At 38.6% G+C, this 23,524-nt stretch overlaps 2 protein-coding genes across 4 annotated transcripts in view; both read left to right on the top strand.

Annotated features, from left to right (window-relative positions):
* Nucleotides 1–2,056, top strand: part of LOC110870238 (tryptophan aminotransferase-related protein 3) — a 31,076-nt gene extending 29,020 nt beyond the window's left edge. Inside the window, 3 exon segments of the mRNA XM_035976930.1 lie at nt 706–739; nt 1,358–1,491; nt 1,576–2,056. Coding sequence (XP_035832823.1) covers nt 706–739; nt 1,358–1,491; nt 1,576–2,056 — 649 coding nt within the window.
* LOC110873170 (putative uncharacterized protein DDB_G0272516) lies at nt 136–7,924 on the top strand. 3 transcript variants are annotated; one of them, XM_022122096.2, is made up of 3 exons: nt 136–444; nt 2,295–5,456; nt 7,751–7,924. In XM_022122096.2, exons 2-3 carry the CDS (start codon nt 4,480–4,482, stop codon nt 7,797–7,799), a joined length of 1,026 nt encoding a protein of 341 aa, XP_021977788.1. In that variant the 5' UTR covers nt 136–444; nt 2,295–4,479; the 3' UTR covers nt 7,800–7,924. The 3 variants fall into 3 exon arrangements, with proteins under 3 accessions (XP_021977788.1, XP_021977789.1, XP_035833104.1); XM_022122097.2 differs by having other exon boundaries at nt 137–444; nt 2,271–5,456; XM_035977211.1 differs by having other exon boundaries at nt 137–444; nt 706–5,456.
* The last annotated feature ends 15,600 nt before the right edge of the window (nt 7,925–23,524 follow it).

The raw sequence follows: 23,524 nt of genomic DNA, 5'->3' as shown, positions 1-23,524 counted from the left end.
CCGTCAGAGCGTTAAGGGGCAACAGGGGTTGCCCCTTGTTCTATGCTAGGTCCGCCCCTGGTCTAAAGGGAATGGATAATAATTTGATTTTAGGCGTTAGAAAAATAAAATTAGTTTTGGTCATCCACTATTATATGATCAGTGATGAGTCCCCGTCTGTATTTTATTTTTCAATAAAGTAATAACTCTATCCACAAAATCCTGGAGAGTTGTTCTCTCTCTTCTCTCTCAGGTGTTAAGATGATCAGACTCCCATCCAATGGTGGGATCCCATTTCTTCAACTTGATCTATATTTACAGTTTCACTCACAGGACCCTCCCTCCCTTTGTGTGAAACGAATCTTATAGATGATGAGGGAAACAAGTAGACGCATTTCTGATTGGTGGAATCTCTATTCAGAAAGACTCCAATGCTCACTACCAATTTCATGTTTATCCACCAAGGTCTTTTTCTATTATTAGATTTTATATTTTTACTAGTAGTTTCAAGATTTGGTACATCCCAATTCAGGTTTTAAGTTTTGTGCACACCAAGTGTTTGTGTTAATTTGTTACTGTCTTTGTTTTCTGATTTTAGTAATATGTTGTGTTGTGGTTTTATATAGAAGAGGTTACTGGTGAAAATGAAATCATAATAAAATTCATTTTTTTAGATGGAAATTGACTATCTTGATTTTTTTTTTTTTTTTTTTTTGCTATGTCTAGATTTGTTTTCCTGCTTGAGAAAAAAAGTGAACGGGTAAGATCTGAAGTTTGAAGTCTTGATTTTGGCCAATGATCCGAAGACCAATTGGTTTGGGGTAGGTGGGAAGGTTTATCCACTTATGTTGGGTTTCTGCCTGAGAGGTCTCAGGATCGATTCTTGCGGGAGCGAACTGTGACACCGGTTCAAACTGACAATAATATGCCAACCGCTTGATTCCTACTCGTGATCTGGGTGATCAAAGGCCAAAAAACTAACCGGGTGATCTAGCCGTAAAAAAAAAAAAGTCTTGATTTTGCATAAAGTTGACCACTTCAAATCATTTTTTTACTATGGAAATTCACATCGTTTTTAATTGGCAAATTGAATTTTAACGATTTTAATTTATATCTGGCAATTTAAGCGGTGACACTCCTTGTTTTCACTCTTGTTGTCAAGTTCTTTATCTATTCCACAACATAATTCCTTTTTCTTTATTGTATTTGTTTTTTTTATTGAATTCATATATAATTACTCGTAGTTTCAAGATTTGGTACATGTGAGCATTTGAATTATGATCATAAGTTGGCATACCTGTTTCAACCGTAGTGCGCTGCAAGTGTTTTGTGTAAGTGGTTTTTTGTGTAAGTGTGTGACTGGTTTTGGTTAGAAAAGTGGCGAGTTGCTTTAGAAGGTAAAGGCTTAAGATTTAGACATTCAAAGACCGAGTACGGTGATTTTAGTGGAAAAGTCAACCGCGGAGATACTCAAATCACCGTTGGTGGTCAAGTGGTGCCACAGGTTACTAGGTTTAAATATTTAGGATCGTTTGTATAAAAGGATGGGGAGATAGATAGTGACGTTGCCCATCGTATCCAAGTTGGCTGGTGTAGGAGGAAAGCAGCCGCTAGGGTATTGTGTGACAGGAGGTTCCCAACTAAATTAATGGGAAAATTTTATAAGGTTGCAGTTAGACCTGCTATGTTATATGGAACGGATTGTTGGGCTATCAAAAGGACGCAGACATGCAAGATGGAGGTGGCAGAAATGAGGATGCTACGGTGGATGTGTGGGCACACATGGCTAGAGCGTATGAGAAATGAGGTTTTTAGGGAAAGACTAGGGGTGGCTAGTATATCAAGTAAGATTAAGGAGGGGAGATTGAGATGGGTTGAGCACGTGAAGAGGAGGCCGGTGACGGCACCGGTTAGACCAGTGGGCGCCCTTTGTGTAGAGGGTAGGAGGAGCAGAGGAAGGCCCAAGCTAATTTGGGAGGAGCGGATTATGCAAGATTTGCTAGAGTTGCACCTTTCTGAGGACATGGTACATGATAGGAGTTCGTGGAGACGTAGGATTAAGGTTAAGGATTTTTAGGAGAGAGTGAGGAGGTGTCTGAGATTTTTTGGTTAGGGGTTAATATTTCCTACTTTTCAGGTGGACTTTACATGTGTTTATCATCTTGTGTGTGTGTGTGTGTGTATATATATATATATATATTGTTGTAGGGGCTATAGCTGTGTCTATTCTTTTATGTTAGTCGGTTACCACTTATTCTGTGATTGGTGGAGTCCTATTGATATATCTGTAGTTCGCATTGTTTGCTTGATGTTAGGTTTCGAGCCGGGGGTCTTTTTGGAAGCAGCCTCTTTATCTATATGGATAGAGGTAAGATTTGCCTACTTCCCACCCTCCTCAGACCCCACCAATAATTTTGCTATTTATGAGACTTACTGAGTACGGTTGTTATTGCTTTTAGGAATATGTGGTGTTTTTATATTCTCATTGGAGAAATCTTAATATTTTTATCTTTTAGATGGATATATACGTTCTTGATTTTTTTTTAATGTCTAGATTTATTTACGTATTTGAGAAAAAGTGAATAGATAATTCATTTTTACGGTGGAAATTATCGTTTTTTATTGGTATATTGGATTTTAATAATTTAAACCAGGATGCCGTGACATAATAATCTATACCTGCAATTTGAACAACGACACTCCTGTAACTTCCATTTTCGTTGTTAAGAACAATGCCACTCTAACGGAAAAGTAACTCCATCTACCCTAATGAATATGTACGTTTTAGATGGAAATTGACATTCTTGAATATGTTTTTAGTGTGGGTAGGTTTATCTTTTTGTTTGAGAAAAAGTGAAATGGTGAGATTTGAACTTTTGAAACTTTATGTAAATTGTCTTGATACGACATAAATGAAACTCAGTGACAAAAAGGAGTTACTTCTCCATTAGAGTGAGTTTGTTCTTGGCAACGTAAGTGAAAGTTAGGAGAGTCATTCAGTCAAATTGTCGGTATGGATTATTATCCGTAAATGCGTCATACGTTGGATTATTAAAATCCAATTCACCTTTTTAGTTTTACAAATTGTTCAAGACTTATGTAATGTTATCCAGTTACATTTTTTTAAATACAATAGAGCGAATCGGTAGGTAACAAAGAGAAGCCAAACACTTTCGTGTCGAGTTGTTTTGCATTGTTACAAAAACATTATCATTACAACAACAATCAAAGAGTTTGGTGTGTGAATATAAATTCAAAAAAAAAAAAAAAAAAGTTTATAGAAACTGCAGGTAGAAAGTGAAGTTTGGTGGAAAGAGGGTGAAAGTATGGTATGGGAAAATTGTGTCTTTAATAGGCTAGTTGTGAAAAATGTCCAGGTTCTCTTTCCTTGTATGAAATACTAATCAAATTGGTCAATTATTATTATCAGAAACATTGGCATAGATACAAACCATATATGAACACTTGCACACATGTATTTATGTGAAATAAAGAATAGTCACAACAGCAATGAAGGGTTTTCTGTCAGTTTCCGTTGCCTTCTGCCGACGTTTATGAGGTTGGTCCCCTCCTACCGTCGTTAATGGTTTTGATTTTATAAACTAACACATTCCGAATATAAAAGTTATATAGTTTTCGTATATGTCTATTGCTTGTTCACATTTTCTTATAGGTTTCGAAAACAGCATTACATTATGATCTAATACCACAAGGGAACTTGTTTTCTTTGGACGACTTGTGACACGTCTGTTCCTTAGATGGTTTTATGTATCAAAATGCATTTTGGACGACTTGTGACACGTCTGTTCCATTTATGCTAAAGTAAATTAAGTTTTATAATAACTTAGTGAATGAAACTCTTATTAAGATACAAGTCATACAGGCATGTATAATCAGAGATTCAGATCATGGAAACACTATACACACATAAATCATTCACAGTCACACACACATAACAACATGCATATGTAAATACAAACATACATAAGTGAGTTGTGTCAATACCTGTAAATAAAATAGGAAAGAAGGGCAATATTAGTTTAATATAAGGAAAGATGCAAGAACCTAGTTGTTTGCCAAAATAGGAAAAGTTCCAAAACAATTTTACTTTTGGATATTCTTTTCATAACCGGACCGGACCATGAGCTGGACACGCCACCAGTTTGGTACGTATAAACCGGCCTGTTTTGGGCCGGCCGGTTTTAGCGAGTTCCAAACTTCTAGGTGAACATGTATCCCGGGTTGTGACCGGTGAACCGGTAGAGCGACCGGTTCGATGACTGGTCCGGTTTTTAAAACATTGCTTTTATGTTACGGATATAATAACATAAACAAATAAGGGAACTTGCTAGACAGCTATTTATATCATTCATGAGACTCTGTGGATCTCTGCATTTTTCATTGTGTAGTTCTTGCTTTTCCAATCAAAATCAAACCCCTTTTCTTTGCATTTCACAACTTCCCATTTAGAAAGTGAATTTAGATTCCTAGATAGGGTTCATGAGGGGTAGAAGTAGAACATCTTCAAAACAAATGGAAACAGATACAGTTATCGAAGCTAAAGAAGAACCTCGTCTTTCTGGCGCTTACATCCGTACCTTAGTCAAACATTTAACCTCAAAAGATCCGTTAGACGTAAGTGAAAACAATGAATGCTATAGTAACACACAAAAACCTCAACAAACACCAATAGAAACGCAGCCACCACAACAACCACAACACAAGAAACAAGTTAGAAGAAGACTCCACACGAGTAAACCGTACCAAGAACGCCTTCTAAACATGGCGGAAGCACGTAGAGAAATCGTCACGGCTCTTAAGTTCCACAGAGCATCCATGAAACAACAAGAGGCAGCAGCCAACAATCAAGCTCATCAATCTCCACCACAATCTACCACAACTGCCACCACAACTACCAACAAGAACTATTGGCATATGCCAACATATATCCCACCACCACCACCACAGTTATCCTCATACAATGACAACCAAAATTTTGTACTTCCAACTCAAAGCTTAGGATTAAATCTCAATTTCCAAAACTTTAGCAATTTAAATACCAACATTTATCACAAACCATCATCAATGTCAACTGACTCACCATCATCATCATCATACACACCATCATCTTCTTGTTCACCAGCTTTATCTACACCTATCGGGAAACCAATATCGTCGTGTGATCTACATCATGCCATGGACGATGAGGAGATGGAGGAGATTAGATCATTAGGTGAACAACATCAAATTGAGTGGAATGATACTGTTAATTTAGTGACATCAGCTAGATGGTGCAGTTTCTTGAACACCATGAAACTTGAAGCAGATGAAGGGGATGAGTGTGATGTTATTAATCAGTTTGATCAAATTATGGAGTTTCCACAATGGCTAATCAATGCAAATGAAAGTTCATGTCTGCAACAACACTTTGATCACCAGTTTTCTGATGCTTACTTTCAAGATCCTGCTTTGCCTTGGTAAGATTCTCTCCATCATGGTTCATTTATTTATTTTTTTTTTAAAGTATATTAAATTTATAAGTTTTAGGGAATTGGAAATGTTTTATGTTGGCATTTGCTCCATGCATAACTAATGTCACCTTCATTTTTAAGATAACGGATCAAAACAGTTTCGGGTTAAAATGTGTCATTTATAACACATTTTTCTTGTCTTTTATGTTTCAATGTTTCGACAGGCTGTCCTTTAACTTTAAAAATTACATTGTATGTCCTTTATGTTTGCAATCATTAACGGGCGGTGTCCTTTCAGCTAAACTCAGTTAACTTTTAAAGTTAAAGGACAGCGCCTGTCGAAACATTGAAACATAAAGGACGAAAAGTGCAATTTAGGCAATAGTTTATACAATTACGCACACAAAAGACCTACTTTCAAACCCATTCGACCCGTTTCCTTTTATTTTTTTTTGTTTTTCTTTCTGTTTTTTCTTCTTTTTATTTCTTTTACTGTTTTAGGTATTGTAGTTTTGGGACTGCAGTGGTTGATACTGTTACTGTCACTTTAGCAAACATTATAGTCATCTCTGAATAGTTGCAGTGATGAGACTTTAAAACCATGACAGTGAGACCACACAGGTCCCCCCTACCTAGGTGTCTTATTTTCCTTTTTTTTTTTAACATTAGCCTTTATTGTGTGTGGCAAATACTACTATAATTATTTGTTTATAATATTAGTTGCAAAGCGTGACATGGTAAATGAATCGAATTTCTTTTCCCATAAGTCATGTTACAAGTTTTTATAAGATTTAATAGTATGTTAAGCGTTTACAAGATAATCAAGGGTGGAACAAGCGGGTATGTTAAGGATTTTTACAGAAAAAAAAAAAAAAAAACATGTGTTGTACCCTCGAAAAAAAGTTTGTGATAAATCTTCACAAAAAAGTTTTGATTTTGCCACTAGGAAAGTGCCTATCCACATATACTTGTCCATGCATGCATGCATATCTATGTATTAAAATCTCTATATCAACACTAAGTTACATAGATGGTTCTATGATATGATCATATTTTGGATTTGAGTTAATTACACAGACCCTCCTGTGGTTTATAAAAAAATAAATAGATTTTATATTGATTAAGAGATATAATAAAAAGATGAAAATAAAAAAAAATGATTTTATAAAATTGATTTAAACTTAAATAAAATTAGGTGTTAGTACCCAAAGGTGTTATATTGATAAAATTAAAAATAATGGAAGGATATTTTAGTCATTATATTGATAATTTTGGTGTTTGTAACCAAAGGTGTTACAAAATTGAAACCATAAAACCTAAACCTGTTAAAAAAAGTTAGTACCCAAAGTTGAAACTAGCTATAAACCACAGGGTCCATTTGTGTAATTAACTCTTTGGATTTCGAGTGATCATAAATCATATATTTCTTGTCGGGTTGGGTCTCATTCGTTGTGACGGACATTGTTTATTTTTATAGAGTTATTATTCACACACTTTTCTATCTCTCTCTATATATACATAGATATGTATAGTGAGAGATAAAGTGAAAAAGGGTATGAAAATAAAATATAGGGGTGTCGGAATAGTAGGAACCTATTTTTATCATAAGGTTGTATATGTATATGTATATGTATATGTATATGTATATGTATATGTATATGTATATGTATATGTATATGTATATGTATATGTATATGTATATGTATATGTATATGTATATGTATATGTATATGTATGTGTGTGTGTGTGTGTGTGTGTGTGTATATATATATAGGGGAAAGTTTAAATGAGAACGCTAAATATTATGAGAACCGTGAGAACAAATGAAAAAACCGCGAAAACTTGGTCAAAAACAATTTAAATTCAAAATTTTTTTCTACACTTATCATTATTATTCGATTACAATGTTAGAAATTTAATTTACACGTTTAAATTTACATGAATTCGTAAATAAAGAAAATTTACACATGTGTAAGTTTGCCATTTACACATGTGTAAATCTGTTATATTTACACATGTGTAAACAATCTACAAAGAGTGATTTTGAAAGGAGAAATGAATTATTTGATATTGTAAATTCTTTTTTTGATGTTATATCTTAATTAGAATGAGGTTTGTATTAAAAAAATTGGTTTTGATTGGTTTTTTCATTCGTTCTCACGGTTCTCACAATATTTAGCGTTCTCAAGATAACCCTCCCCTATATATATATATATATATATATATATATATATATATATATGTTTATATATGTTTAGAAAGTATATTGATAGTTTTGATTTTGATCTTTAAAAATGCAGCATGGATATAGGTGAAATTGAAGCAATGGATGGGGAGTGGCTTGCCTAAAAAAGATTGATTGTTTTTTGAGTAATCAATTTGTGGTTGAATTTTTGTTTATTTAAATATATTTTGCTACTAGTATTTTTCTGAGTAATAATGTTTGCAAATTATATGGCAGAAAGAAACCGAAAGATGTAGCCTTTGTGTTCTCCATTCATTGGACCTCTTATAGCAACGAATCCAAAGCTTTACTTTATAAAATAACAAAATAAATAAGTAAAATAACAAAATAAATGAATATCATGCCAAACAAGACATGTATCATCTTTCATGTGAACTAGTTAATTTTTCGCCCGCGCGTTGCGGCGGGGACCTAATGTCTGCAAAACGCGTGTTGGCAACGACAAGCAGATACCGAATATCAAAACATAAATAAAAATGACGTGGTAACGATAGTCACTCCGTCCTAAAAAAACGATTTTAAATAATCTAATATATAATAATAGGACCCACACGTCCTACACGTTGGAAATTCAGTTATTTTCAATTTAGTTATTAGGGTGCTAACACGTTAAAATATGGATGAGCTCGGTACCGGTAACGACACCGAAAGTACCGATCTGGAAAATCATCGAAATTAGGTACCTATGCTGAAAATGCTCGGTACGATACGGTATGGTATGGTATGGTATGATATTTGAAGGTAAAAATCAGTAAATACAGGTATGGTGTTAGACCGGCGTCGAATCGAAAGTAACGATTCTGAAAATGCCAAAGGGCGGGTACCAAATTGGTACCGAAAATGATTGGTATAGTCAATTTGGTACCGATACGATACTGGTTTGATTATAGGATTTGATACGATTTGCTCATCAATAATCTAAATATCCAAGTTAATTTTACATGCTACAATTTATTCATTATACAAAAAGACCAAAAAGAAAACAAAATAAGTTGTTGTGTATATAAAACCCCATTTAAACGAAATACAGTTTACTTACAGTGTGTATGAAAAGTAATCTAAACGGTGCAATTACTTGCGTTGCTACGTTGCTACAGGATTTGATGAGCTCGGTACCAACCGGTACCGAAAATCCCTAAAAGTGGGTACCGGTACCGATTATACCTGGTACGGTTCGGTACTGGTACGGTACCGGTATTTGAGTGTAAAAACCGGTGAATACCGGTGCGGAACCGATACCGAAAATGTCAAAAGTCGGTACCGATTCGGTACCGAAAATATACTCGGTTTGGTAAATTTGATACCAGTACCGGTACTCGATGCCATATGCTCATCCCCTTGATGATGTTACTATTCATTGGAATGTGTATGAAAAGTAATCTAAACGGTGCAATTACTTGCGTTGTCACGTTGCTACAAGATTTGATGAGCTCGGTACCAACCGGTACCGAAAATCCCCAAAAGTGGGTACCGACATAGAATATACCTGGTATGATATGGTACGGTTCGGTACTGGTACAGTACCGGTATTTGAGGGTAAAAACCGCTGAATACCGGTGCCGAACCGATACTGAAAATGTCAAAAGTCGGTACTGATTAGGTATGGAAAATATACTCGGTTTGATAAATTTGATACCGTTACGGGTACCCGATGCCATTTACTAAAAAAAATGCTAAATGCTACAAAAATTAATATAATAAGGATGGTTACTGTTCAAATGATACAAAAATTAATATAAGGATAATAAGGATGGTTACTGTTCAAATGATACAAAAATTAATATAAGGATAATTTATAACACTAACAAAGTAGTGAATTTGGAATAAATATAAATACTAAAGCTGAACAGTAATTAGATTTTGAAGAAAGCAAACAAATAAATTAAAAAAACATTGAAGTGTAACTAGGATCCGGTTTGTTGGTTCATTCGGCCGATGTCATAACTGCTGACTAAAATTGACTAAATGAAAATGGTTTAAAAGTACTCTGGTTGTGTAAGCAATTTTTGGTTTAATCAATCGGTTCTTTCTATTAAGAAAACGCCTGTGCAATTTTATTAATAAGAGTCTAAAGTTTCTCAAGCTACACTTGCTATGAATATGATTGCTAGGAGATTATTACATTTTTATGTTAAATAATTAATATGGTGGAACGGCCATATGAATTATGCCTTTTTTTTTTTTTTTTTTTTTTTAAAAGGTGGGGCTTCTATAAGAGCATTCACATCCATTCCACCAAATGTTGTGAGTGGAGTTTTTATAAAGTAAAGAGTATAAAAAGTGGTTGTGAGTGGAGGAGAGAGAAAATGTTACTGTTCATCTGTATATTTGGGGGAACACTGTTCATCCTTTATAATTTTTTAATATATTTTGAAAGTGGTTGTGAGTGGATGAGAGAAAAAATGTAATAATAAAGGTATTGGAAAATATTATTTAATTGAAAAGAAGAGAGAAAATGTAGTGTTTTTTAGTGTAATTTAGGGTGAAAATATGGTGGAATGGATGTGAATGCTCTAATAAGTTAAATTGAGGTTGGATTTAATCATATAAATAGTACATACCTCCATCAGGATTGACCTTAATTATATCCATTTGCTAATAGTTTAAAAAATTACATGTTGAGTTTGAGTTATGGGCAACAAATTTGGCTTTTAAAACTATCTTTCATGAGAAAATAGATAAACTATCAAGTAATTTACTTACAAAAATAATAAACTTTTGTTATACTAGGCATTATTTAGATTTCTATAACTATAACACATTGGGTATTTTGTGGATCCATCCATCTTGTCATGTCTACTGATAAGGATACATAATTATCAACCTGAATACTATATGTATATGGAAGTTCAATGTTTCTTTACCTTTATTAGAGTTGAGCTGAGTGTATCTCGTCTAAGCTTGATATCGAGCTCGTTTAAGCTTTGCCTCGATTACAGCTTTTAGCGAGCTCATCTCGAATAGCTCACGAGTGACGTGACTTAGTTCGTTTACACCTCTATTAAGTGGTCTTTCTAATTTCCAACATTCTTGTATTATTGTTTTATGTAATTGATTCTGTCTTCGTCTTCAAGCCGACATATTAAACATCCCCTCAAGTTTTTGTGAACAAAAGTCATCGGCAAATTTGAACATTGTACTTGTATAGGCTGATTGCCACGAGTATTTGGGTCTGAAAAAGGCTATTGGGTTAGTCTGTGGTTGCTCAACTAACTGTTGGGTTACTTGAATAACTTTCCCTGCTTGATTTTCCTTGATGGTCCGTACTTTGTTATTAGAGAGTTATATGATTTAAGATTGCTCTTAGCTTCTTCTTTGTGAGCTTTTATTTAAAACAATACAAAATCATTAAAATTCATGATAAACAAGTCAATTCATTGAGACACGAGCTGGCTCGAGTTGAATATGAGCTCGAATTGTAGATCTCCTATCTAATGTGTGCCAACTTGTTCATTGAATAGCCACAGATCAACCAACTATATTAATAGTGAAAATGTGTTTCTTCACTAGCCTATACACAAATCATATGTAGTTGTTATCAATTTAAATTTAAATTATCTGGTTCACGTTCCACTATCTGAGAGCTTCGCAACAAAACAAAGCTAAAATAAATGAAATATCGATACGTTTGAAACGTTTGAAATAACAAAAAAAGGGAAGAAAAGAGAAAAGAACTTATCCCACCTAAGAAGTGGGTAGAAAGATGAAGTGTTATATAAGTGAGTCTTAAAGATATTGTTTCTTTAGTCATATGAAAAAGTGGGGACCCTTCATGGCCTGGGTGATAAGCACAATATGCCTTTTGATATTGTTTTGATTTTTTCTTTTGAACGATAAACTGTTGATGATGTCTACAACTTTTGATATTGTTTTTTCTTTTGAACGATAAACTCTAAATGGATGATGTCTACAACTTTAAATCTACGCTACTCCAAATATTTTAAAATTATTTTATGAACTGGTATTGAACGTGAAACCTCTAATAAGAGGCAAGGGCCTCTACCAAGTGAGCTAGGCCCACAATGACGGATGCCGTTTTGATACGTGCCTTGTTCCAGATTTCTCGATTATAGCTGACGAGTAGAAGTTTCTGTCTATAATATCTAATTAAGCAATTCTAATTGATCATTAAATTGAATAATAAATTGCTACTAAGATGTCTAATACAATTTAATTTATACGTTCACTTCACTTAAACACTTTGGAGGTTTATCTCGTGCTCTAATTTCCATTGATTACCCTTTGATTTTAATGATAGATTTGCTCTATATCTATTGGATTTGGATCTGGATTGTGACTTATGGGGCCAATCACCGGTCACGTCATTTGAGAACTACCGATATTATGTAATTTTTATAGATGATTTCTCACGGTTCACATGGTCCTGCCTACCACAAGCAAAATCAAAATTCTATATTGTTTTTACGGTATTTCTAAAATTGGCTCAAAAGCAATTTTCTCGCAAACTAAAAATATTCCAAAGTGATGACCGCACAAAATTTCTCAACCGGCAAGTTAAAAGTTTACCTGAAGACAATGGCACGTTACATCGAACCGTGCCCCTACACTATGCAACAAAATGGTCATGCCAAACGCAACTATCAGGATGTTGTTGAAACAAGTTTAACCATGCTATTCCATGGCAATATCCCTACCTCTTATTGGGTCGACGCACTTAGTTCGGCCAATATACATAATTAATAGGTTCCAAATCAAACTTTTGCAAAACAAATCACCTTTTGAATTTCTATTTGGAGAACCACCCGCCTATAATAAATTTTGGGTTTTTCCTTGCAAAGTCTATCCCTATCTTCGTGATTACGCCACTCATAAACTGGTTCCCCATAGCCTACCATGTGTTTATGGGATATTGTTCCACTTACAAGAGTTTCAAGTGCCTTGACCTAAATATACTCCGCATGTGCATTACTCGACATGTTCGCTTGGAGAAAAGATAAATCCCATTCAAAACCACTAGAACACCTAATAATTCAAACCTTTTACCACTACACACCTTCTCTGATCACTTTACAATCAAACCCCAACCTAAACCTACCAAAACCACCACCCGCACCCACCCCCTCCACTACCACCTTTCCCCACTATTGCGACACCAACCAACTTATCCCCTCCTAGCCAACCTTTAACACCCATTCTAAATCTGAGACTCCTTTCTCACCGCCTCTACCCACGATGAACATCTCCTTGAAATACCAATTCCAACTGAAACTAAAGTTCCAGATTTTAGCAGCCCCATATCTCCCGATTCCCAATTTGATTCGACACATAATGCCCCTACACCAGCCCCCTTCATTGCCCCATCTCACCCATTATCACTTGCGCCAAAGTTGGAATCTTCAAACCTAAACATCATGCCAATCTCTCTCTCTCTCATACTCAGACCCATAAGTTCTACTCAACATATTTACCTCTATTCAACTAAAAGGATATACAACTTTTGTTAAACATCCACATTGGCTTAACATCATGCACAAAGAACTATCAGCCTTGCAAGATAACCGTATGTGGACTATTGTACCTCGTCCACCGTATCACAACATTATTGCCTCTAAAAAGTTGTTTCGAACTAAATATGAAGCGGATGGGAGTGTCGATCATTACAAGGCTCGCCTTATAGCTCAAGGATTCAGTCAACAACAGGGGTTAGACTATTCCTATACACTCAGTCCTTCTGTAAAAGTTATTAATATTCGGATTGTTTTATCTCTGGCGGTTATCAATACTTGGACCCTACATCAACTTGATGTCAATAATGCCTTTTTACATGGCCACCCTACTGAAGAAGTATACATGGAACAACTGCCTGGCTTATTAATCCCAAATTTCCTAATCATGCTTGCACGTTGAATAAAGCCCTTTATGGACTGAAGCAAGCTCCGAGAGCATGGTTTCATTGTTTAAGTGCCTTTCTTCTTCAACATAGTTTCTCATGCAGCAAAGCTAATACATCTTCTTTTTTTTTTGTATTCAAGCGTCATGATTGTATCATGTATCTTTTAGTATATGTTGATGATTTAATTCTAACACGTAATTAGGAATAAATCATGGCCTCGTTTACTAGACATCTACATAAAGAGTTCGCCATAAAAGACCTTGGAAAGCTACACTATTGTCTTGGCCTTGAAGTTAACTAAACCAACGATGGGCTCTTTCTTAGCCAATCTAAATATGTCGATGATGTTCGTGATCGACCCAACCATCTTGACTTGAAAGTTGTGCTCACCCCCTAGCAGCAAATGAATCCCTTATCATTGCGTGTCACCCTTGTTGGGTTTCCGATGTGATCGGTCAAAATTTTATTTATCAAAAAACCCGGTTCAATAAATAATAGTTAATTAATTAAGCGAGTTAATTAATAAAACGCATCGGAAATATAAACTAATGATCAACAAAAACGAAACCCGACAGGATCCGGTTACATGCAAATACGAGCACAGTGAAATACATATAACACCTGATGAGAAAAATTATACCTCGGTTAATGACTAACCGGTCGAGACACCGAGGTTCAATGAACAAGTGCTAGTAAACGAACCAACGAAACGCGAAGAAGGAGGTGGCGCCAAGCGGCGGCCAACCGCGGCAAACAGCGGCGGCAACCGTGGCAATCAGCGGCGGCAGGGCAGAGGCGGGGCGGCAGAGGCGGGGCGGTAACGGCGGCCTGCGGCGGTGGCCGGTTGTGTATGTGGGTGTTGTTGAGAGCATTTTGTGTTCTACCTTTTCTTGTTCATCCAACCACTACCAAAATGCAAGACCCACACTTTTAAAAGACATGAACCCTTTTTGCATGCAAGCCAAGTGGCATACATGCAAAAAATGCATGTGTTGTAATTGGCCAAAGGTTTGGTGCGCGACAAGTGGCAATGGGTGACTATACCCGTGTCACCCGGTCCATGTACCCGTCTCTCAGTTAATAACCGCTTATGATCATAAATATAATTATGATATGTCTCGTATGTTGTTCGTAATTACCAGTTAAACAGGTTAAGTGGATTTTAGTTCGTTGCCCAAGGTGTAACTCTTACGGGTCAAGACCCGGTCGGCAGCGTCGACTTATCAAACCGGACATAATATCTAACAGTTCCCACTTGGACGGTCTCTGATAAGATCCCAACGCAAACAACCAGCGGTGTTCTAGCTACAGATGGTTGCCCCCAACAGGTCATAACACTTTAAAGTCATTAACCAAGGTATCTTCTCTTTAGCAACGGCTTGCTACATGAAGACAGTAGACTTATGGCAATTCTCGTCATCTATCCTTTCTGTAAAAGACATCAATTGAACAATGAGACATGGATCAGATTCAATCTCACATGGCATTCAATTATTATCGTTCTCGTTCACACAATTAAAGTGGTCCAATCAAACACACAGTAAGTTTCGGTAAGGCCTTACACTTCACCTGTTTGAATCAACAAGGGCGCCCAGATGTCTAACTATTACATATAATGTAAGAGCACAGAATCCCATCTTGACTACATACAACTCCCACTGAACTTCAGAACCACACCCAGCCAATGCCTTTATGACTGGCAGTTACGCGACAGCGTTGGACACTGATCAAAGAATAGTCTTCAGTAAACGAGAGTTGTAGTATGTATCTCAGGTCAGAGGATACTAAATGAGTATACCTAAATCAAATACATCTTATGACTAAGATCCATGAAGATGATTTGATGCGAGTTACATCCAGCGTCATTCACAATGAGGCCTGTGAATTTGGAAGTCAACTCCTTGAGTCCAAAGCCAGAATAGTCTTAATTCAGAGTCGTTCCCACGAGTCTGACCGACTACGGATAATTTAGAATGCAAGATTCATGGATTAAACGTATCAAAATCGAACACAGTTTTAAGATTCAAACTTTGCATTTAGCCAGTAAATCAAAGGTGAATTCAAAAGGTATAACTGTTTGAATGTTCGTACATCCAAATACTAAATCAAAACAAATGGTTATCCAATCTAACACCGATAGCATTCCCATGCTTGTCCTGAGACATCGGTCTAGTGAACGGGTCCGCTAAGTTTTGATCTGTGTCTATTTTGCTTGTTAAGATGTCTCCTCGTTCTAGTATTTCCTGTATATAGTGGAACTTTCTTAGAATGTGCTTAACCCTATGATCCGGGCTCCTTGGTTTGAGCAGTGATTCCTGTGTTATCACAGAATACCTAGATCGGTTTATGAATACTTGAAACCACATCGAGGTCGTTGATGAACTACTTCATCCAAGTAGATTCTTCCACAGCATCTGATGCAACTACACATTCGGATTCGGTGGCTGAATCCGCCACTATACTCTGTTTGGAGCCTTTTCCAATAGATAGCTCCTCCATTGAGAGTGAATACGAATCCTAATTGTGAGCGAGAATTATCTCGGTCACTTTGGAAGCCAGTATCAGTATAACACCTTACAGTGAGCTCCTCTTCCACTCCTCCAAACACCAAGAACATATCTTTGGTTCTTCTCAAGTACCTCAGAATGTTCTTTACTGCAGTCCAATGGCAATGCCAGGACTATGCTGAAAATGACTGGTCATGCTTAAAGCATACGAGACATTAAGTCTAGTACATAGCATATATGATTGAACCAATCGCTGAAGCATATGGAACTACTTCCATTTGCTTAATTTCATTGTCCATTGAAGGAGATTGCGATTTGTTCAACACCGTTTCCTTTAGTCATAGGAACACTTCCTTTCTTGGAGTTTCCCATCCTGAAGCGTGTCGACATTTTTATCTATGTAGGTTATTTGACTTAGCCCTAGAAGCCGCTTAGATCTATCCCTATAGATCTTCATTCCTAGAATGTAAACAGCTTCTCCAAGATCTTTCATTGCGAAGCAAGATCCCAAAAAGTGTTTAACTTCGTTAAGCATAGGGATGTTATTTCCAATAATCAGTATATCATCCACATACAGGATGAGGAATGATATGGTGCTCCCACTAACCTTTCTGTAAACACAAGCCTCATCTTCATTCTTGACAAAACCAAACTCTTTGATCTTCTGGTCAAAATGAAGATTCCAGCTACAAGATGCTTGATTGAGTCCATAAATGGACTTATTGGGTTTGCACACCTTACTTGGATATTTAGGATCGACGAAACCTTCAGACCGAACCTTATAGACAACTTCGGAGAGATGTCTATTAATTAAGAAAGGCGATTTTGTCACACCCCAACCGATGGCGGAATCATCGGGGCGCGGCACTAAGCGAAACAGATTGTTCAGAAGTTTCCACAACAACTATCATACAATTCAGTTATATAACACGTCCCATACCGTGTCCCAAATAATAACAAGTTATCATAGAAATCAACTAAACAATATGGGAACTGTTCCGACAACTCAGATTCTTAATTATTACAAACCGAATTTAAATATTGTTTTAAGACTTCTAGACAGCTAACGGTAGATCTTACTGACTACAGGTGCCAGTACAAGATCTACAGATAATTATGGCCCTGGAGCAGGTATGAGGACACTGTCCTAAGGTCACAGGCTCCTAGAAGCTTATTATTGCCTCGCTTCCCTAGCACGCTAGTAGCTTAAACACCTGTCACATACGTTAAAATAAAAGTCAATACATATAATGTAAAGGTGAGTACACAAGTTTGATATAGCATATAAAGTTCGAAAAGTTTACGCATAACCAAGCACGTACACAAGGGCAAACGATGCATGTAAATTATCAACATGGGACCATCGATACCAACGACTTCGAGTTGACTGTCCGAGACAGTTCGCAATACATGATTACCACTGTAATCCATGCAAGTAATTGTCCTTAGCAACCCCCGTGTGAACGGGTGCTGAGTCCAAACTATAGTACTACGTTGCTAAAGCAGGTAGATAGCACTCCACGTGTAAACATAATAAACATCAATCATTTAGACAAGTAATACATGCAAGTAGGTTAGCGTTCAAATAGTTTGTGTTGTTTGTGAATTTGATAGATTACGTATGTAACACCCAAAAGTGCTGAAAGCAAAAAGGGATCGAGTATACTCACAGTGGTTGGTTGTGGATTGAAAGGAGCACTGAGAATAGGTTAGCCTGAATAGTTCGACAACAATACAATGAGTAATGCGGAAAAATTGAACAGTGGGAACTGGATCGGATAGACCATTCGATCGGACGGCTGTTCGATCGAGTGGGCTGTTCGATTGGGTTAAAGTCCGTTCGAACGTCCCGTTCGATCGACCGGCTGGCTCGATCGGCTGGTTCTTTCAAGTGGATTGTTCCTTCCTTTGATGTGAAGGATGTGTTTGTGTATGATGGTTTGTATTACCTTTCAAGTTGGCCGATCGAACAGTCCGTTCGATCGGTTGGTCCAATCGATCGGTTAGCAGCTGAGGTTTGGCAAAGTGTCACTCGATCGGGTGGCATGCTCGATCGGGTGACATTCCAATGTTTCGAAAAGGTTAAGTGTTGAAGTATAGTATCTCATGATTCGAGCAGTAATGTTTACAATCGAGTGGCGTAGTCGATCGAACAGTACCTCGTCAATACTACACTTTTGTGAGTTGGTGGGTCTAAGTGCTAGTCGATCGGCTAGCCCGGTCGGTCGGCTGGTGTTGTTCGATCGGTTGGACTGTCCGATCGGACAGCCTAACCGTTCGGCCAGCATTCTGACCTGGTTAGCCTATCTCTTAACACTTGGTTATTCCCGTTACTTGGTGTGATTTGGAGATAGTTTGACTACGAGTTGAACCACAAAACTGAAGTCCCCACCTAGCCCACTGGCTCGAGCAGGAATCACCCAAACTCGGTCAGAGACGGTTTGGAACCTAAGTTTAACGTTTAACCCGAAATCGGTATATCTCTCGGTAGAACCCGAATCTTGAACCATGTGTTTGTTTAGATTGATTTGTAAATCGGTTCAAGTCTCGTTTTCACCTTTTTGAGTGTAAAAGAGTTGAAAGATAGATGAAAACCCATCCTCCAATCCTTTTCCACCGTGAAATGTTAAGATCTTTGGTAGATTTTAGGTTATTTATGTGGAAATCGGTTAGATCTAAGTTATTCATGGTGGAATGATGTCAAAACTTAGTGTTCTTGAAGAACACATGATGACATCACCCAAGAACACCTAGATCTTGGTGATTTCATGGATGAAATCCAAGTTTTGAAAGATAGAAAGATGTAGAATCGATTAATGAACAAAAACGTACAAGGATTAGAGCGAAATACTTACCGGTTTGAGAGAAATCTGAGATTTAGTGAGAAGAAGAGGCTGGTCGGTCAGAGCTTTTCCAAAAGTGGAAAGCTTGACAAGGACAGCCCTATTTATAGGCTTCCAAAAGTGGAAAGGGTTGGCTGATCGAACAGCATCCCTGATCGAGCGGCTGCCCGATCGAACAGCCTGTTCGATCGGCTAGCCTGTTCGATCAGGTTGCCCTGTTCGATCGGCTTGCCTGGTTTTGAGTGTTTCGCGACGATTTTTGATATTTCGAGTTCGATAATTGAGGAGTAGAGTAGGATAGAGTTCCTATTCAAATTACTTTCAGTCCCAACTACTATATCTAACATACAAGCATCCTTACAACCTATTTCGAGGTCGGTTTCGATTGAGTTTGATTATCCTTCGATTCTTGATTGATTTTGATTGATTCACCACACACTTTAACATAAAGTAAGCATGCACAAGTAACACGTAAGGCACACACACACGTATAAAAGCATTAAAATTATCCACACTTGAGTTTGATGATTGATTTGATTAGCTTGATTATTGATTGACTAGCTTTATTGCATTGTTACTTCCTATCATTCACAGTCGGTCGTTGATTCACAGTTCGATTATCGGCCGATTAGTTTGATTATACAACACTTACTCCAAATAATATGAAAATCAAAATGAAACTAAAATGAAATTAATCTTTATTGATCTTTAATTCCAATAACAGTCAACTCTTGACTTTGACTTTTGGAAAACACGGGGTGTTACAGTCTCCCCTCCTTTAGGGAATTTCGTCCCGAAATTAGGCCGAGAACCGTACATCGCCGTGTGATTTTACTAATTTGATGCTTCAGATCTATCTGAACAACTGCGGGTACTTGGCCTTCATGTCACTTTCGAGTTCCCAAGTGAACTCCGCGCCTCGTTTGCCTTCCCATCGTACTTTTACAATAGGAATGCGAGAGCGTCTGAGTTGCTTGGTCTGTCGGTCCATGATTTCGACAGGCTTTTCCACGAAGTGTAGCGTCTCATTGACCTGAAGATCGGCGAGTGGTATTATTGCGTCGTGGTCGGCTACGCATTTTCGAAGGTTTGAAATATGGAAAGTCGGGTGGACATTGCTGAGTTCCTCCGGTAATTCGAGTTTGTAGGCAACTTTACCGATCCTTTCCAGAATCTTAAAAGGTCCAACAAATCGAGGCGCAAGTTTCCCTCTTTTGCCGAATCGGACTACTCCCTTCCAAGGTGATACCTTTAGGAGTACGTAGTCGCCAACTGCAAATTCGCGGGGCTTGCGTCGTTTATCGGCGTACATCTTTTGTCTGTCCCGGGCCTTTACCAAATTTTCCCTTATCTGGTGGATCTTGTCAGTCGTTTCTTGCAGAATCTCGGGCCCAGTCAATTGTGAATGACCGACCTCGTGCCATACAATAGGCGAGCGACATCTCCTACCATACAAGGCTTCGAAAGGTGCCATTTCGATGCTGGAGTGATAGCTATTATTGTACGAAAATTCGACCAACGGTAGGTGTTTGCTCCAACTACCACCAAAATCGATAACACACGCACGGAGCATGTCTTCAATAGTACGAATCGTTCTTTCAGTCTGCCCGTCGGTTTGCGGGTGGAATGCGGTACTCAAATTCAGCGTCGTACCAAGAGCTGCTTGAAAAGTTTCCCACAATCTCGATGTAAACCGAGCATCGCGATCAGAAATGATGTCTCGAGGCGTACCATGATTCTTAATGATCTCGTCGGTGTAGATTTGGGCTAACTTGGCCACCTTATAGTCTTCTCGTATTGGCAGAAAGTGGGCTGATTTTGTTAGACGGTCGACTATAACCCAAATACTGTCGTAACCTGATGGCGTGGTCGGAAGCTTAGTTATGAAATCCATAGCTATGCTTTCCCACTTCCATACGGGTATCGGCGGTTGTTCGAGTAAGCCTGAAGGTCTTTGGTGTTCAGCCTTGACTCTTGCACAAGTTAAACAGCTACCAACATATAGGGCAATATCCCTTTTCATCCCAGGCCACCAGTACTTGTAGCGAAGGTCCTGGTACATTTTGTCCGCACCGGGATGAATGGAATATCGGGATTTATGGGCTTCGTTCATGATAATCTTTCGCAAATCTGTCCTCCTCGGAACCCAGATTCGGTCCAGATAATAGAATATCCCGCTGGCTTTGCTCATGAGCTGAGTTCCATCGTGATAGATTCGTTCTTTCTTCAACGTACGCTCGTTAAAGCAAGCGTGTTGTGCTTCGCGGATGAGAGCTTCGAGGTTATACTGAGCCTGGATGTTTCGAACACCTATCACGTAATTCTTTCTGCTGAGGGCGTCTGCAACTACATTCGCCTTGCCTGGGTGATAACGGATCTCACAGTCGTAATCGTTGAGAAGTTCTACCCATCGGCGTTGACGCATATTGAGTTCTCTCTGGTTAAAGATATGTTGTAGGCTCTTGTGATCGGTGAAGATCGTACACCTTGTACCATACAGGTAGTGTCGCCAAATCTTTAAGGCAAAGACAACTGCACCTAGCTCAAGGTCATGGGTTGTATAGTTCTTCTCGTGGATTTTGAGCTGTCGAGATGCGTAAGCTATAACCTTGTCTCGTTGCATGAGAACACAGCCAAGTCCAAGGTTTGAAGCATCACAATAGACAACGAAGTCATCGCTTCCGTCCGGCAGTGTAAGAACTGGTGCATGGCACAGCATGTGTTTGAGGGTTTGGAAAGCAGTCTCCTGCGCGTTTCCCCACACAAAAGGCTTGTCTTTATGAGTAAGGGAGGTAAGCGGTACAGCAATCTTTGAGAACCCTTCGATGAATCGCCGGTAGTAACCGGCTAATCCGAGAAAAGAGCGAACTTCTGACGGATTCTTTGGCGTAACCCATCCCTTGACTGCCTCAATCTTTGCAGGATCAACGTGTATACCCCGACTATTCACAATGTGACCCAGAAATTGAACCTCCTCCAACCAGAACTCACACTTGGAGAACTTGGCGTAGAGTTGGTTTCCCTGAAGCAACTCGAGAACCAATCGCAAATGCTGCGCATGTTCGGCCCTCGATCTGGAATAAATCAGGACATCGTCGATAAATACAATGACGAAACGGTCTAAGAACGGTTTACACACGCGATTCATCAGATCCATGAAGACCGCGGGTGCGTTGGTCAAACCAAAAGGCATGACAACAAATTCGTAGTGGCCGTATCGGGTTCGAAAAGCGGTTTTGGGTATGTCTTCCTCTTGAATCCGCAACTGATGGTAGCCTGAACGTAGATCAATCTTGGAGAAACACTGAGCACCTTGTAGTTGGTCAAACAGATCATCGATTCTTGGTAAGGGGTATCGGTTCTTGATGGTCAGCTTGTTCAATTCCCGGTAATCGATGCACATTTGGAACGACCCGTCCTTCTTTTTGACGAAAAGGACTGGTGCGCCCCATGGAGAAGTGCTCGGGCGAATGAAGCCTTTTTCAAGTAACTCTTGGAGTTGGTTTGAGAGTTCTCGCATCTCAGATGGAGCGAGTCGATACGGAGCTTTGGCCACTGGGTTGGCTCCTGGAATAAGGTCGATTCGAAAGTCGATATCACGACTTGGAGGTAATCCAGGAAGATCATCAGGGAACACCTGAGGAAATTCTCGGACAACGGGAACATCCTTGACTTCAACTTTCCTTTTCTTGTCCGTCTCTGCTACAACAATGTTGGCCAAGAAGGCTCGATATTCCTTGCGGAGATATTTGCGAGCTTGAAGACATGACATGAGCTTGAGATCTTTTGCAGTAGTTTCACCATAAACACATAGAATATCACCACTAGCCAGCACAAAACGAATCATCTTATCGGAACACACAACTTCAGCATGGTTTTCACGAAGAAAGTCCATGCCTACTATGACATCGAAACTTCCGAGCTGCATTGGAATGAGGTTAATCGGGAATATATGATTGTTGAGCTCAAGAGTACAATCACGGAGCACAGAATTGACAGCAATGGTTCTTCCGGTAGCGACTTCTACTTGGAAGGGTGACGATAGATAAGAGCGCTTACGTCTAAGAAGTTTCTCAAACTCAAATGACACAAAGCAGTTATCGGCTCCAGTATCAAACAAACATGATGCATATATACCATTCACGAGGAACGTACCATTGACCACGTTGTTATCAGCTTGAGCCTGGCGTGCGTTGATGTTGAAAGTTCTGGCGTGAGCGGCTTGTTGTTGAGGCTGTGCTGTTGTTGTTTGCTGGGTTGTTGGGCTTCTTGTTTCACCACTCTGTTCGGGGCACCGTTTGCGAAGTGGTTAGGGTCACACATGCAAAGCAGGTCCGAACATTGTTTGCCGGGGCCTGTGCAGCTTGAGGAGCTTGAGGAGCAGTAGCAGTAGGCTTTGGTTAACAGCGGCTTGAGCTTGCGCTTTTTGACGAGGACCATAGCGGCAATTCGCAGTGAAATGCCCGTAAACGTTGCAGTGGGCACAGTGAAGTAACGGCAGGCCACAACCCACCGGGTGATGATAGAACATGCGCACAGAGTGGGTGGTGGGCGGTGTACGCACGCTTAGCCGGCGGCGCATTGATCACTGGCGCAGTGCGCTGTGGTTGTTGCTGTTGTGGCTG

Source organism: Helianthus annuus, chromosome 9, assembly GCF_002127325.2.
Source record: "Helianthus annuus cultivar XRQ/B chromosome 9, HanXRQr2.0-SUNRISE, whole genome shotgun sequence".
NCBI lineage: Eukaryota > Viridiplantae > Streptophyta > Magnoliopsida > Asterales > Asteraceae > Helianthus > Helianthus annuus.
Note: the sequence above shows the minus strand (reverse complement) of the source record. Positions and strands in the feature narration are given on the sequence as shown.